Source organism: Galendromus occidentalis, unplaced genomic scaffold (assembly GCF_000255335.2).
Source record: "Galendromus occidentalis unplaced genomic scaffold, Mocc_1.1 scf7180000077087, whole genome shotgun sequence".
In the NCBI taxonomy this organism is placed as follows: Eukaryota; Metazoa; Arthropoda; class Arachnida; order Mesostigmata; family Phytoseiidae; genus Galendromus; species Galendromus occidentalis.
Window position 1 is genome coordinate 146,513 of NW_003805075.1, and position 15,631 is coordinate 162,143.

At 52.6% G+C, this 15,631-nt stretch overlaps 3 protein-coding genes across 3 annotated transcripts; 2 read left to right on the forward strand and 1 right to left on the reverse strand.

The window, feature by feature from the left end:
* Positions 1 to 5,650: 5,650 nt before the first annotated feature.
* Positions 5,651 to 9,697, forward strand: LOC100898777 (uncharacterized protein YMR317W). Its single transcript, XM_029110750.1, has 4 exons — positions 5,651 to 6,114; positions 8,200 to 8,495; positions 8,626 to 8,870; positions 8,981 to 9,697. The coding sequence occupies exons 1-4, from the start codon at positions 5,780 to 5,782 to the stop codon at positions 9,329 to 9,331; spliced, it is 1,227 nt and encodes a 408-aa protein (XP_028966583.1). The 5' UTR covers positions 5,651 to 5,779; the 3' UTR covers positions 9,332 to 9,697.
* Positions 9,698 to 10,247: 550 nt separating this feature from the next.
* On the reverse strand, positions 10,248 to 11,370 carry LOC100897190 (alpha-ketoglutarate-dependent dioxygenase alkB homolog 6). Its single transcript, XM_003740830.3, has 3 exons — positions 11,219 to 11,370; positions 10,802 to 11,072; positions 10,248 to 10,714 (listed from the first exon to the last, which is right to left on the reverse strand). The coding sequence occupies exons 2-3, from the start codon at positions 11,042 to 11,044 to the stop codon at positions 10,298 to 10,300; spliced, it is 660 nt and encodes a 219-aa protein (XP_003740878.1). The 5' UTR covers positions 11,045 to 11,072; positions 11,219 to 11,370; the 3' UTR covers positions 10,248 to 10,297.
* A 1,292-nt stretch (positions 11,371 to 12,662) lies between these two features.
* On the forward strand, positions 12,663 to 15,273 carry LOC100898923 (coiled-coil domain-containing protein 92). Its single transcript, XM_003740841.2, has 9 exons — positions 12,663 to 12,674; positions 12,915 to 13,220; positions 13,322 to 13,405; positions 13,505 to 13,585; positions 13,784 to 13,917; positions 14,059 to 14,191; positions 14,285 to 14,400; positions 14,476 to 14,542; positions 14,633 to 15,273. The coding sequence occupies exons 2-9, from the start codon at positions 13,107 to 13,109 to the stop codon at positions 14,792 to 14,794; spliced, it is 891 nt and encodes a 296-aa protein (XP_003740889.1). The 5' UTR covers positions 12,663 to 12,674; positions 12,915 to 13,106; the 3' UTR covers positions 14,795 to 15,273.
* The last annotated feature ends 358 nt before the right edge of the window (positions 15,274 to 15,631 follow it).

A 15,631-nucleotide genomic window follows, 5' to 3' on the forward strand; every position in this document is an offset into this window, starting at 1 on the left:
TCGAGAAAGTGTCGCAGTTGATCTTTTGCGCCACGGCCATTCGAGCCCCAGGGCTCCTGAGACCCGTGAGGCAACCCAGGATGGGGCCGTGAGGGGTCGAACGAGGGAGTTCCCCGTTTTTTTACCCCTCTCGAAAAAATTTGACTCCGATAGAATCGAACCGAACGGGATTAGCCGAGACTTCCTCAAGAGCTCAATCGACAAATCGCCGCGCGTCGATCGTTCACAAGTCGGACATCCGGAGCTAGGTAGGGACGTTGCTCCCGTTTATCTCGTGGAGTCTGCCTGTCGAGTCGGAGACGAAACGGATCCTTCTCCTTCGGGGAAAACATCTTCGTTCTGGCGATTGTTTCATCAATGACCGTGAGAAGCTCTTTGACCAGCGACGAGCTGCTGCACAAGATCATTGACAATTACTGGAGTCGGACCGTATCGGGATCTTCAAGCATTCGCTATGCTCTGGTCATCTTGAGAGGCGGAGTCATGCTCTCGTTCGCAGGCAAATCCAATTCAGTGTCGTATCCCTTCGACACTTTTGCGAGAGATCATCGACTCGGACTTGATTCCCGACACTGAGTACTCAGAGGGACGAGGAGGGTCCGCAGGACTCGGCGATCGGATCGGAAGCGCAGTGGATTTCTGTTCGGGCTTTTAGATGTATGTATCCCAAGTCGGACGTGGTTCATACTCATTCCGCAGCTCGTGGCCACGGTGTGGGCCGTGAAGCTCTGTCGCTCCTACAACAATAATTTAAGCCGAATGGGTGGCTTCCGAGAGGATGACGCTCGTCGCTCACAAGGTACCGTAGAAGGTGGCGTCACTCGAGCAGAACCTCGCACGTCCGGATCTCATTTGGGTTTCCGTTCTGGTTCCGCGACGACGCTGCAGGAAGAGCTCGCGCTCGTTCTTGAGAATTACGTCTACAACAATGCGCTTTTTGACCCCTTAGTCTGCGATGGCTGATCGCGCTCAGTCAGTCGTCGGTCGACCGCAGTGTCCCTGTGAACGGATCGAAACGTTAATTGAAAGAGAGTGGCGAACTTTCTCCGGCCGTGGTGCTCGTCCGAAATGATTTGGGGGATTTTCGAGGGCCCCTCCTTTTCGATGACAGAGTCGACGCATTATTTCAGAAGATAAGAATTTGCTTCAAAAAGGGGAGCATCGCGTCGAACGAATGAACGAGGCACAACGGAGCTGGCATTGAAGCCGATAAGATAATGAGCAGTGAGTTGACAGCGGATCAGCAGAGACGGCGATTGAGTCTTTTTTCTTTCTCCTAATTTTTTTCTGGTTATTAGTTCCGATAGCGGTCCGTGTGAGCGCGAAAGGAGGGAGCACTGGCGGCCGACGGGTAAGTGAGAGAACCGATAAACAACGAATTAGCCAAAGTTCGATCGATTGCCGGTTTCGGCGATGAGGACAAGCAATGCTTTTCGGCTGCCCAGTTGCTTCTGGTCGCTCCCTCAATCTATCGATCCCGTGCGTCCATTCCATGGCTTTCGATCGTCTCTCGACCGTCCGTTCGATCGACCGCACCGTAGAATCTCAGCGGCTTTGCCCGATCGACTGGCTCCCTGGCTCTTTTGACTGGACACCCGTTCCTTCGGTCGGCCGCTCGCTCGCCTGGTCGGTCGATCGGGCGAGCAAGCGGCGATCTTCTCCAAAGACGGCTGATCCAATTTTTTTGCAAAGACGTTGTTGGCTGGCTTTTCGGCCGACCCCTCCCGAAGACGCGAAGTCGGGCCGGGCTCGTTGACCGGCTGCGGACGTTGCCGAAGTTGATGCTGATTCTAGAAGCGATGATAGCCACGGGCTGTAGCCGCTGTTTCTGTTGGACGACGGCGATAACGGTGTTGCTGAGGGGACAAACAGACGGACAAACGAACGAACGGATGGACTCACGGACATGCGGATGGACAGACGGAGCGGACGAACGAATGGACGAAGGAATGGTCACACGGGTGGGGATTCCGGTCGTATGAAATGGCATGGGCTCAGAATCTTTTCGGAAAAAAAATCGACCACATTTCGCTCTTTACAAACTGATCACAGACGGCGGGGTGACCGTCGTAGAGCGCAGAAGTTGCTCCCGAAGATGTCGAATGCCATACTGGTATCCTACCGAGGGACTTATGCTCTTCGACGCATGTCCTCACCTAATTTTCGGGGACATATGAGTGAATTAGGATTGTCTTTCGTCGAAAATTCCTCGAGGTCACTGAATAATGAGGCCTCGACCGACGAATCAAGAACGACGTGTCTTCCCCCCAGTGCGTATGTCGGAAGCTTCCGGAACTCATCTCGTCTCTACTTTTCTGATGGAGTCGCGAGGGCTCTAATCCGCCCGTACTGGGAAGTTTGGACGGAACCGTGAACGGAAGTTCATACTGGGAGAGCAATCTTGGAGCTCCAAATATAGTGGTAAATAAGTTGCGGAAACTTGCGCGAGTCTAGCTGTGTTCATTGTTGAGTAACTTTCACGGCGAACGCCTAATCGGGCTTCCGTCGCACGCACCGGTGCGCACTGACCCCAGAAAGACGTCTAGGGCTTCCGTTCCCAAGAGAGTAGGAGGCGGCGGAGGCGAAATTCTGGCTCCAGCTGGATCACCACCACCGCCGCCGCTTGAAGGGCTGCTCCAAGACTCTTTGAAGGGTATTTCGCTCTGTCGCTCGTCCGTCTGTCCGTCCGTCTGACTGACTGGCAGACTTGTTGCTCGGTTGTCTTCGATTCGCCTCGTTGCACCGCGCGTACCGGATGTTGCTTTGGTGCACGAACCTCGGACTATGGGAACTTCAAATCGCGCGAGGGAGTTGCAGCTGGATAGATACAGAGGAATTGACGAACAGACGGGCGGGCGGTCGGGCTGGCGCACGGACAGCGTCGACGATGACGACAACGATCCGTGTTCATATCTACATTTGTGGCGACCACTCGACCGCCTCCGACAACGGTTCATCCATGGAAATTCTAGTGCGCTCAGTTCACGCTCCGTTGACGTATCCTCCTGATTCGAAATATGCGATCCGAGAGAGAAAATCACGCGTAGAGGGACAGAGCTCATGAGACGCAAGGAATATCCATGCTCGGATACAAAGACCTGGTTATGTATAGAAAAATCCCGCTCGGAAGGGTGGGGTTGCCTTCCCCTTCATGAATTGTCGATCATTGTTGAAGGGGAAGGGGGGGGAGTTCACTCTATGGTGATTTGAATGAAACAGCAGATTACGAGTTCGATCTAAATATCGACGGTTGCGGACACGATCGGATATGCGGGGAATTCGCGGCTAATTCTAGATCTCACTCCGCTCTGTAGAATCCGAGGCTGAAATAGAACATACTTTCGATCTGATTTCGAAATTGATACTTCGACTTTTCGGCGAACCCTCCACATGCGCAGGTCGGACAGAGGAGCCGAGTCGGAGGAAGGGAGTACGATACGAGACAATCCCTCCCAAATGCGGAAGGAAGAGATGAACCTCTTGCTATCTCTTGTCGGGGATCCCGATTAAGCTTTGGCATGACATCGAGCTCTCGGGTAAGCCTCTCTTTTGTTTTGTATTCAAAACCGATCTAGTTTTCCGTCCTTATGAATACGTTGCTTTCCCTCTGACCTCCATGAATATTCCAATCGTGAACGTCTCTCACATGGAAATTGGCGCGGCACGGCTCATTACCAAGCCGCCGCCCTTCTCCGTGTTGCTTAGCTGTGAACGGTGGTCGGCTCCTCGCGAAGGACCCTTCGAGTTGACTCCGTTGATGTATTGATTGGTTGGTTTCCATATCATGGGAGCTCACACGCTAGAGCTTTGGCTCAGATCGTGTTCTGGTCCCGAGATCACGCAGATTGCAAGCGGTGGGAGCGATTAATCGCTGCTCACTCGAAGACGATCAGACAGACACTGCCCGGAAATGAATGCTTCTCTCTCTTACAAGGTCTTAGCTTTCTGTTTGCTTCGTAGCTTTTCGGCCGAGCGACGAGGCGGTGCGGTGTTGCTCCGTCGGGATTCATCGCTACAGGATGGAATGGTCACCGCAAAAGCGCTCACAGTCTGCCATCACTTTCATTATTAGATCACAACAAAGACATCGACAACGAGCCATTACTCACGGTCCCCGATCCGCGCGCGATTCAATAGAGGTGACTCCTCTGGAATACCAAACATCTCGTCTGTGTCTCGATATTGTGGCTTTCGGAGCATCCGAATGCAAATTCAGATGTCCTTTCCGTCTCGCGGAAATGTTCCGTGTCTTCCCTCATGGAATGCTGATACGTGAAGATAACTTTTTCGTTGTGGACTGAACCTGACTTCATCCGGGACGCTGCTTTTCAAGCGAAGCAGCCTGCGCCCAAATTACGTTTTGAATGCCTACTTCATGTCGGGCGCAAATCGAGCAGGATTTTCGCCAGAGGACGCATGAGGTACAAACATCTTACTGTCGCCCGCTCAAGGCACCGAGTCGACTCGAATCCTGATGATTACCGCCTCATAAAACTTCGTGATCGACCAACCAGGGTTTCGGGTTCAGAGGAAGGTCTCGGAAGTTGGGATGGAAAAGGAACTCCCAAGAGTGAATCGTCAGCAGAAAGGAAACCTAGGCTTTTGGGAGTGATCACTGATCATAGCTCTCCGGAAAGCAGTAGGCTGACTTCAGCAACAGTTCTCGCTGCATCCAGCCCGTGTTCGTGTCCCGGCCAGCTCCCCCTTCACTGGGTGCGTAGCCTGAGGAGTGCTTCAAGTCTCCAGAGAGTCTTTAAGATGTCTAGTTCAGAACTCAACGTTCTCCTTGAGCCTGCTGCTTCGATCACGCTCGGTCATCCGGTTAAGAAAAAAAAATAGATTGTCCTCTGTGCGGACCGATCTCTCGCGCCTCTCGGGTCCCTCTCATTCGCGAAAGCCTCCTCTGAACGGACTCCGCACAACAATCTGCATCGGATAATTCCTAAGCTAAGAATAGAGTTATTGCGCCCATAGACGCATGGAACCCCGGCTCCACCAAAATCTTCCTCTCCGCTCCCCCACACCTCTGCTTCGTCTTCGGGAAGCATGAGTTCGAATTATGGACATTTCCAGGCAGGGCCGAGCAGAAAGCAAGCCTCCGGAACGAAAGGGAGAGCAGATCCGCAACGGAACGAGTCCTTGTCAGTTCCACCGAAAATCGAAGCGCTTTAATTTTCGGAGAACGGCGTGCCTCGTACAGCATTGACGTCGATTCGGTATTATACGAGAGGTTTCTACGACCCAGGCTTGCGTCACAAGTCACCAGCGCCAGAAATAGCTCAAGACGCCAGTGACGTTTCACCTTCGGTAGCGGCTATCCTGTCGCCGTCAACTTGAATGATCGATTCAATGTCATCATTCATCCATTTCTGTGTTCGTTCCGAAGAATGAAAACGAATAATCCCCGGGCGAGACAGCCGAAGGCAGCTCAAAGCGAAAATAATTGAGAAGAACCTCATTCGCATGGAGTTTAGGCAGACCGTTTCTGGAAACTATGCTGGGTGTTAAAACGAATGCACTTGTTGTTGTTGGCTGTGACCCCACCCCACGACGGTTCCCTTCCCCTCTCGGAAAGAAGAGAGCCACACAAGGACCGCCTACGGACGCACGCCTCGGACCAGACCTTCGCTCGAACGGCTTTCTCAGTTTACGATAGACTGTGCGACGCGAAGTTGCTGCTGTTCGTGCTGCGTTAAAAGAAATCGCTCGTTGCTCCACCGGAAATCCGCGCGTCTCTCTTCGAATCCCAGGATAACAGACTCAGTGCGTGAGGACATTGATGCATGAATACGCCGCCGTCAAATCAGAGCGTTTGACACCCGAGGAAACTGTTCACACCGGTGCCCGTAATTTATCGCCCTCTCGTCGGGGGCCGATGATGCCACCAGGCTATCCTGCCAACTTGAGCTTCATGTTGGGTCTGCGCTCCGGTCCCCTCGGACCCCTCGGTCACCTCAGTTCGACACCGAGCCCGGCGAACTCGGCGCCACCGGGTCCCGGAGCGTTCAGCTCCGCGCAGCTCAAGCACATGGAGATGATGATGTCCAGCAATCGGAACTACTCGGATTACATGCGTTCCCTTGCCGCCAAGTACAACACAAACACCAACGAGAGGTGAGAGGGGTTCGCTTTTGGGACGATCGTGTTGGGATCGACCGAAGGTCGCGAGCACCGCGATTTCGGTGAATCATCGGGTCTCTGACGGCTTCTTCCAAAGATGTTTGTCTGTGGATATACTTCGCCTCAGCCGCAAGCGAGCCACTTCGATTCTTGCTGTTGACTGAGGTCTTGAAATTCCGGCTTCGGCACAAACATTGTCCTCGTCAATCTGCGGTCCCTGATCTTGGCTCGGCTTGACAGTCACGATCTGACTTTCCAATGAGTCCTTCAGGTGTCAAGTGGAAAGCAGTTGAGACAGTTTTTTTTCTGGGGGTCTAAGGTTAGCATCAATATTAGAGGTATGCGCGGAAGGGCGCACCTCGATTTTGGTCACGGCTTGTCTCGCGGACTGGCTGGCTGCTTCTAGCACGGGCCAACGTTCGGTCGGAGCGACCGACGCGACGGTAGAATGGAGTAAATGAGTGAAGGAGTGAGTGAGTGACTGACTGACGTCGTTCATATGTTACGCACCTGGGAGCCAATTGATTGCTCGTACGCACCTATGTCAGCCGTCTACCTATCGGGGAGTGGTCCATTTAGTTTGCAGCTCTGCCGTATATTAAAATCCTTGTTAGCTCATAATTTGAATTGCTGAGCCCTTCGAGCACCATCTGGTCGCCTCACTTCTCTACCTCGATGGCTGGCTGCTGAAGTCGTCCGTTCTTCCGCCCGCTCAGACGGCTGCCGATGCATCTCGAATCGCTACCGCTCCTCGATTATTGTCTCCAAGTATCCGAAGTTGGCGTCGTAATCCCGTCGGTCCGATTCGACCGGGATTTCTCGAATCCGAGCTTCGAGTGTCACAATGGGACTGAGCAAAAACGTGGGGCCAACGAAGCCCGTTCCACTTGAAGTATTTCTTGAGCAGCCATCAGAGTCACTCAGTCGAATAGTTCCACGGACTCTCGAACAGGCCTCCCGGTACACGGCCGCCCCCGCTCGAGCTACCGTAAAACCTCTACTTTATAGTTTTCGCAGAGAATTCACATCGTTCGACTTGACTGACCGGCGGCAGGAGACACAAATGCTCTTCAGCTTGGACTCATTGGACTTCACTAGTCCGCTCGAATACGCTATTTGCCTCCGTACCGGATCGAGGGAGGGGGCTGGCGGTGGTCGTTGGAGATTTTCCAGAGGGAGAGGGGACGATTCCCCCGGACGAATCGATCTTGGCCGATGAGATGGTCGAAAAGTGACCTCGGATGGAGAACGAACGTTGAACACTTTCCTGAACCCCAATATGTTTGTTGTTTCCGTCAGAGAGTGGGGCCTCAGTTTTTCTTCTGTGTCTTCCCTGCTGGTTGTTCAACTAATAGCCGAATACCAGTAGCTGATCGTGAGTTGGGGTCGCGACCCGAAAGGTCAGCCGTAGATCATAGAAGTCAAGCTGACTTCTCGGTTCGTCCGCCGCGCTGTCAGTTGTCTCGAGTGATGTTATTTTTCTCGTGGTCACAGGCTTGAATCCATACACTAGACTTTGTGACCTCTGGCATTCATCTTGAAGAGTCGAATTTCTGCTGGCTGGCCAACCGACCAGTCGGTCGCTCGGCTGGCGGATCCGCCACTCGCTCGTCCCTCTGCAGACCGCCTTCGCTCGATAAGCTGAAAATCAGATCTTCAAAATCAGACGGGTTGAGCCTATTCTCACTCAAGTTCCCCTAGCGATCGTTGTCGCTGTTCCCGCAGTCATCAGTGATGTTGAAAGCTTCCGACAAGAGGTATCTCGCTCTCTTCCAGAAGTTTATTTCTGGTAGTGTTCCTTTTTTCGCTTGGGTCGCCGTTGCCGCCGGAGCATTCGCTGCAGCCTTCAAGAAGATCACACGAGAGTCACATCACATCTATTACGACTGACCGGCAGAGGTCCGGGTCAGGGTGAACGTTCCGACTCGTTTAGAAGATGCCCGGAACGAACAGACCTCCGCGGGAGAGTTGGCGGCAGTGAACACATCGAATTTAGATCGATATCGAACTTTCGACAGAGTTTAAGCCGAGCTTGGGCTGATTTCACGCGTTAATCTAATCGGATCTTTCTCTTTACAGCTACCCTTCGAACTCACCCTTCGGACATCCGACTCCATCGGTGCGGCCCCCTCTGCTTCGTAGTCCTGAATGCCCTCCGTCACCGGCTCTCAGAACGGTCCAAGCGCCGCATCAGTCCCCGCGCGCCGCTACCGAGAGCCATCCTTCCCCGCGGCGAAGTCCACCTTCTTCGATCAGTTTGGGCGATTTCTCCTCTTCTCAAACTCTGCTCAACCTCGCGCGGAGTTCTCAGCTCGAGACGTATCTGAAAGGAGCGGTGAAGCGATCCGCGTCCTCTGCTCAAGAAGGTTGGTCTCGCCTAGGATTTCCGAATCCTCGGGATTTTCGGGAGTCGATTGATCCCACTCCCTACCGATCAATCAATCGATTGAATCCACTCGCCACATTCAGCAGATTCCTGACGATCCCTTATATCGATAATTCCAGCGCTCGACTTGTCGCTTTCGGCACCACCCGTGAAACGAACCCGATCTCCATCCCTTTCGCCTCCCTCATCTACGAAAGATCATCAAACCTTTTTCCCCGAGTCCCGCTCTCGTTCAAGATCACCTCGATGCTCATCGGTCGGTTGTCCGAACCGAGAACATCAAGACAGATTATTCTCGAGATGGACCGTGGACGATGTCGTCGGTTTCGTGCAGTCCATCGACGTTTGCGCACCCTACGCAGAGGTAAGCCGCGACCGAGAGAGATCATAGAAAAATACTGCACGTTAATGAATCCTCCGTCGTCCTGGGAGCGAAAATTTCAGTAGCTAACGCCTTCGTCCATTTCTCTCCAGAAATTCCGGGACCAATCCATCGATGGAAGCATTCTCTCTGTTCTGACCGAAGATCATTTGACGGCGTACATGGGTATGAGGCTCGGACACGCCCTGAAGCTCCGCCAAGGTCTCGCTAACATGACCGGGCACTGCAGCGTCTGCCTGCACTGCCTACACTGCCGCAGCTCGACGAAATCGCCTCCGCTTTCGACGACGCGAGCCTCGTCCACCAGTCCGTCTCCACGGAGTTCTCCAGTTGCCTCCCCGAAGAATCTCGAGACATCGGGCCAACCTACTCCGGTTTCTTCATCGCCGTCACCGCCACCGTCTCAAAGTTCGGGTTTGGCCGACAGCGCGACGCTCAACTGAAAATTTTACCGCCAAGCGGAAGAAACGCCTGTCGGCCGATCTCGGACGACCATCAAGCCCTGTATTGATTCCCGGAGGACTCGTTCGACATGACGTTTTGGCACCATGTCCTATTCTCGGGGATAAGGAAGAACTCTACGCACAAGAACTTACAGAAATTACGGACCTTACTGCCAACAGCCCAATGCTCGTTAAGGCATCTTGTTCGACAAGGTCACACTCATTTATGCTATTTCAAATATAGAAACATCTAGTCCATATCGTCCGCTGTGCTCTGTAGTGAATTCTCGAGTAGACAGGACAGCGGCCGTTTAGTTTTCAAGTACCGCAAAATAGAACTCCATGATACATGCTCCGGATTTCCGATACCACATAAATTCGAATACTGCTCGGAGATATTTCTGTGCCCGAAGCGCTCCTCCGATGCGGCCAGTTACGGCTAATAAGAGGACCCTATTAAGCACTATCAGGAAGTCCACCGGAAACCATTTCGAAAGCCCTAACTTATATCAGAGTCGGAAAGATACAGCATAATAATAAATGATCCCTTTTGGAAGATTCAAGAATGTTCTTTTGGTAACTTATGTTCAACAAACCCTTTATTCGATTCCGTGGTATGGGAGCGTTCGGCAACATCCGATGTCATAGCAGCTCCGCCGGTGAGAAGCTTCTCGTTCGATCTCCGGAGTCCAGAGTCGACGCAGGGCGCTCCACCGAAAGATACGGTCTGTTCTCCTGGTGTTATCCTTTGTGACCATGAGACGATATCTTAATCGCTGTGGGCCATTGTTCCTTGTAACTCACTGTGCGACCAGAATCTCGATCAAGAGAAGTGGTTCAGGGCGAGGGGAAAGGATAAATAACCATTCGGGCGTGATGAGTTCCCTGATCCGCAGAACCTATGTGGGACACATGAGCACGAGAATCCCCATAGAGCTCGGGTCCGTTAGCTCGCCGATTTCCCTTCTATGACCGGAACATGGCGGATCCAACATTGACAACTCTGGCGACGTGTCTTATAGTCAGGGAAACCCGGGTTTTTCGAGGGAGACATGTTGGCCCATCTCCGGAAGGCTCCGCGGCGTAAACAGTAGGATCAAGCGAGTCTTCTTTAAGTTCTTCAATGCCGTGCAGGTAATCTGAATACGCTTCATCTTTCGTTATCAGGAGGGATCGCGGCTTGAGCAAGATCTTCCCGACAACGGAGCGGTCTTCTCGCCGCGATATCACCAGTACCGTATGGGATCCCAAGGAGACATTGGCCACGATCGGAGTGTAGAGTGGTCCGTCCGTGTGAGGGAGTATACCCTGACCCGGCTGATATTCGTTCACCAGAACGTGGTTGGGTCGACAGCCCTCGAAAAGCCCCGTCGTGTCCACCACCTGAAGAACGAATGCGTCACAGAATTTCTCACATCGAGGGCTAGATCAGGTTTATGTATGGACATCCCTGATTGTCGACCGCTATACCTTGTCGATGATCGTGTCGAGCCAATGCGGCATCTTCTCAGAACATAAGAGCGCCTTATCTTTGTGCGGGACCCCTCCCCAATTCTGTAATCTGCGATTCCTCAAATCAGTCCATTTAGGCTTCGGCGCGGCGTAGACCCTGCTCAAGAGATACTCTTCCTCTCCTTCCGAGATGAAGTTGTCGTGAAGGTAGAATGTGCGGGGAAGGTTCTCAATCGCTTCTAAATTCAACCGGGGTGCCATAACCGGGGAGGTCCGAATCTCGAAGACACTGAAGGCATAGTAATTCACAAGTTGATGACTTTGTACATGTATGTTAGAATTGAAGGAAGAATATTCTGAACTACGGAACACATAAGTATTGACGAAGGAACACACGGACAGAGCTCTGGAACCTCGAAAGAAAGCACAACTCACACGACGGCCAAGAACTGATTTCTGAAACTTTACGCTTCGAGACGGTGCACGAGTGGTCTTTGTCGCTCGGAGACCTTGAGATATCCACTGTGTGAACTATGTCCGATTTCTTCTCCCGAATTACTAGCCAAGTGAAAAGAATCCCCGAGTCCATCAGCTGTCGGCTGTCGCAGCTGAGCGGGGTTGCCGCGAGCGAATTCGAAAATGCGCGGGAAAACATGAGCTACTCCGGGCGACGTCTATCGACACCGTCCGAGCGCAATAAAAGCCTTGCGACTTAAGGAAAGTCATCAGTATTCTGAGGAGAGGGAACCCGCACGTCGCTGGGTTCCACATCGGTCGCCTCGCATGTCTGGCCTTTGTATTCTCACTACGAACGCTGCGATCCTAGCAGAAGCGCCCGTAGAGTCTATGACAGAAAGTTGAATAGTCAGCGACGAACTTCCCGCTAGCTGTTACGTGAATTCTCCTGGAATAAGTTACCGCCTTTCCATTTTTCCTTCCCGACATCGAGGGAACTCTTCGCCGCATATCTGCTCCAAAGGTTTTGATCTGCAGCGGGTCTCCCGGAGTTTTTTTTGTTTTTTGATCCTGCACCGCTCTCTCACCGGATACGTACAAGGCACGGTAAATGTTTCAAACCTCACGCAAGTTAAAGTCTGTTGGGAGCGAAATTCACCATAGTCGACGGTCTCAGCGACTAACTGCGCCCACGCCCCTAATTTGAGGCTATTCTTCATTCCATCGAGGCATGATGAGAGATGGAAGCGTCAGGAGTCTGGATCGAGAAAATCCTCTGCCGTCGTGGCTCCTGGAGAAACTCCAAACCGTAGGGGGCCACTCCTTCAGCCGCGCAGCGGTCGAGGAGGTGGCATCCTGGGAGCAGTACTTGACGGGAGGTCTCGGTTTCGAAGGATCAAACACTGGTCGATGAGTGCTCCTCAGAGACCCCATTGGAAAGGTCGCTCTCGGTGATCTCAGGCAGATTCTTTAGTGACAGACCGTTCGACAGTTCTCCTATGAAAGATTCCCGAAAGCCCGGCTGACACATGTCGAATGAAATTCCGCAAAAGCGCATCTGCGGGGCATCGATTTACCGAAGCGTCAAGCAGCGGCAGCAGACAACTGTTGCATATTGCGCGCGAGCCGAGGAGCGAGCGGAGACCATGGGGTCATATGGAGCGAGCAGGTTCGAAAGTGAGCGGTTCCCCGAGTCGCGCATGCGCTCAGGAGGTTGGGCGAATGTTTCGAGTTCCCCTTTTTGAATAACAGGTATAGCCGTGAGCAGATCCGCTCGTCAGGGAAGCTCTTTGTTGACAGGCCCTAATCTGGAGGACGAATCATGCACACCGCGGCAGAGTCATCGTAGAAGTTCGCAGATCCCGCTTCCATGCTTGCGCAGGTCGACGAAAGCTGTGCCCTCGCTGGGGGCCAGGACGACCGATCGTCGTCTCCGGTGAGTTCTTCCGAGAAATTTTGCGCTCTTGACACACTCCAATGGGCTCCTTGATTCCTCATTTCACAAAAACCTCGGCGAATAGAATCGGTCAACGGTCTGGGTCGAACTTCCTTCGAGCGCATCTTAAGATCCGCTGGAATTTCCCGCGACCCTCAACATCAGATTCGATTGCGCGGACGTTATCAGGGAATCGAATCTGCCTCCGGCTTGATTCTGAGTTTGATTTGTGGCTTCCAGCAACCCGGGCCGTCGGAGTCCTCATCGCGATCCCGAAGGTTTGTCACACAACAGTAACTCATCGGATATGCAGATATCAACGGCCGAGGATTAGGTGCGATAAACTCTCTCCTTAATTTGATATGTGAACTCATTGCGTGGGCACCTTCGTCAATCAGCGGACGCAAAGTGTTTCGAGAGTCTTTCCATACAATGACTACCATCGAGGATAACTCCGATCCGGGAACAGACACCGACTCAGATTCATCGCAGGATGTCCCGGATAGCAGCACCTGTACTAAAAATAGTCGTCCGAAAAAGCTTAAGGTAGCCTGATAGACCCGGGGGATGAGATGGCTGGGCATGAGAAGGCTCCGAGCACGAAACTCCCTCCCCAGAACCCAGAACTTGACAGAGTCGTGTTCCAGAAAGCTTCGGAACTACTCGACGAGAGCAGCCTGAGAGAGAGCACCGATGACGAAGTATTAGCCGACATGGTCATCGCCCTTCAGGTTTGTCCTCGAGGATCGTGCTCGCTCCGTATCGATGCTCCGGGGAGCCGACGAGATTAGCGCGTAGCGCATTCATAGGGATTTCTCCGCAATCAACAGGTGAAATTGCATTCCGCACGGAGCGATCTTGTCTTCGTGCAAGGCAAGCAGAAAATGCTACTTCGGAGTCTTCATTCTGAGGTTCGTAGATGTGACGACCCCGATGATCGGACCATGGATCGATTGATTGCGGAAATCTGTGGAGGAGTTCGACAGAGGAAATGTCGTGGGTTTTTCGACGGGCTCGCTCATGGTCGCGATATCGGAAAATGTCGGGGGAATATGAGGAATCACACTCGCTCAGACGTAAGCCGCATGCGTTCCTCCACGATTTTGCAGATGGAGAAACTCCAGAGGACTGTACGGGAGTTGCAATTCGCGATCGTGACCAAGGGTTTGAGTTACATAGACGAAGATACCTACAAGGCGCGTGTGGCCCAACTCGAAGCCAGAATCGCAGACTGGTCGATGAGGTGATCTTTTTATTCGGATTGGCGCCATACTTGTGTATTCGGCTAGTTCTCGGGCCGCACGCCCTCGGATTTAGATCCATGTAAAAAAGACAGCGGTTTCGGGTGATGTGTCTGAATATGTTTTTTCTTCTTTTCTTTTAGATGTAACTACCTAAACGCGCAGTTGAACGTCGCTAACGACTCTCTCGTGGAACTGAACGAGAGAGTTCAATTACAGGAGTTCGAACACGAGGACATTGTACGGCAGAGGGACGAGATAATCGCCGTCTTAAAAGTATTTATCGTTACGGCGACAACGAACCTGCCATGCCGTTTCCATCCCGACTGAACCCGTGCTGAGAGGTGATTCTATTTTCTCTATCCGCAGCGTCAATTGGAGATGAAGAGCATCGAGGTCGAAGTTCTTCGTCAGATAACGGCTTCTGTGAGTCCAATCGACGAAACCCATCCCCCGTTGAAGAGGGCCCACTCAGACGTGAGCAGGTAGTGATGATCTAAGCTTCAGAGGGTCTTGAGCTATGAAACCTCAATCCTCGTCTCACACGCATTTTCCCCAAGGAGTGCCACGGATGCTTGCCGAATTCTGCCACCTCAGCCCAGCACCCCGCAGCACCGAAGGAGGAAGGTAAGCCGGAACCAGGAGACTCCGGAATATTGGGGAAAATTTAACCGCTCGGCTCTCGAACACTCCCCTGACGTACAGCGACTTCGGCAGGTTCTTCGAATGCCGGGTCTGGTTTCGAGGATGTTATCACCCCACAGGAGGAAGCAACGACCGTCCTCGAACGGCTCTGTCTCTATATCGTCACCTCAACTATCCCCAAGTCGGACCTGCTTATCTTCCTGGGGAACTCCTTCTGAGAAGGGAGGAGACTGAATCGATCGTTTCAGATGAGTCTAGAGAAGACAGGGGCTTTATTTGGAAGCATGGACCATCATGTCTGTTGTTCGACGATAGATTCGGATCCGCGCAAGTGTGAAGGAGGGAAAGATTCGCGGCAGAAGAATGAAAGTTCGGAGTTTCCCGAGGGACTCGGAAGTCCGATGCCAGTACAAGCAGTATGATCTTCCTCAACCATATCCACAGGATTGTCAAACACAACCGAAACTCCATTTCCATAATATCCCTGGAAACCCATCTCTTACAATACAATATTTAATTGACCGACCCGAGGTTTGAGACGGACTGTCTGTGAGTGCGCTCCGTCAGCGGTGATATTATTTCGACTTCGACGGTCCAGGGAAAGCATGGACTCGGGAGCCCTGCGACTGTCCTTATGCAATTTTCAAAGAATGTATTGAGAGCACCTTCTGGATTCACCGATCGACCCTGTCGAGCGAGGCTGGCGCTGGGATTAGAGCGGACCCTTCGCGCTTGCCGACAGCAGCTCCACTGGATCTATCTCCCCTCGTCCCCGGGAGCACGAGATCCACGCCGATGTCTCCGCCTTGGACGTCGGGCCCTCAGGGTTACACGAGCGATGAGGACCGCATCATGCGTTGTGACTTTCAACAAGCTAGTTCAAAGGGAGCGTCTGCCACGCTAGGTTCCACCGGTTTAGAGAGCGAAAGCATAATGAGCGTTCGGAATAAAAATTGACACGGAGATCGTGGACGATTCCTCGTCGGAGACTAGCCAGATGAAGAGGTGGAGATCGGAAATACAGGGAGTCTCCCCGGGAACTTCTTTTGGCATCGTACTCCGCACCCCGAG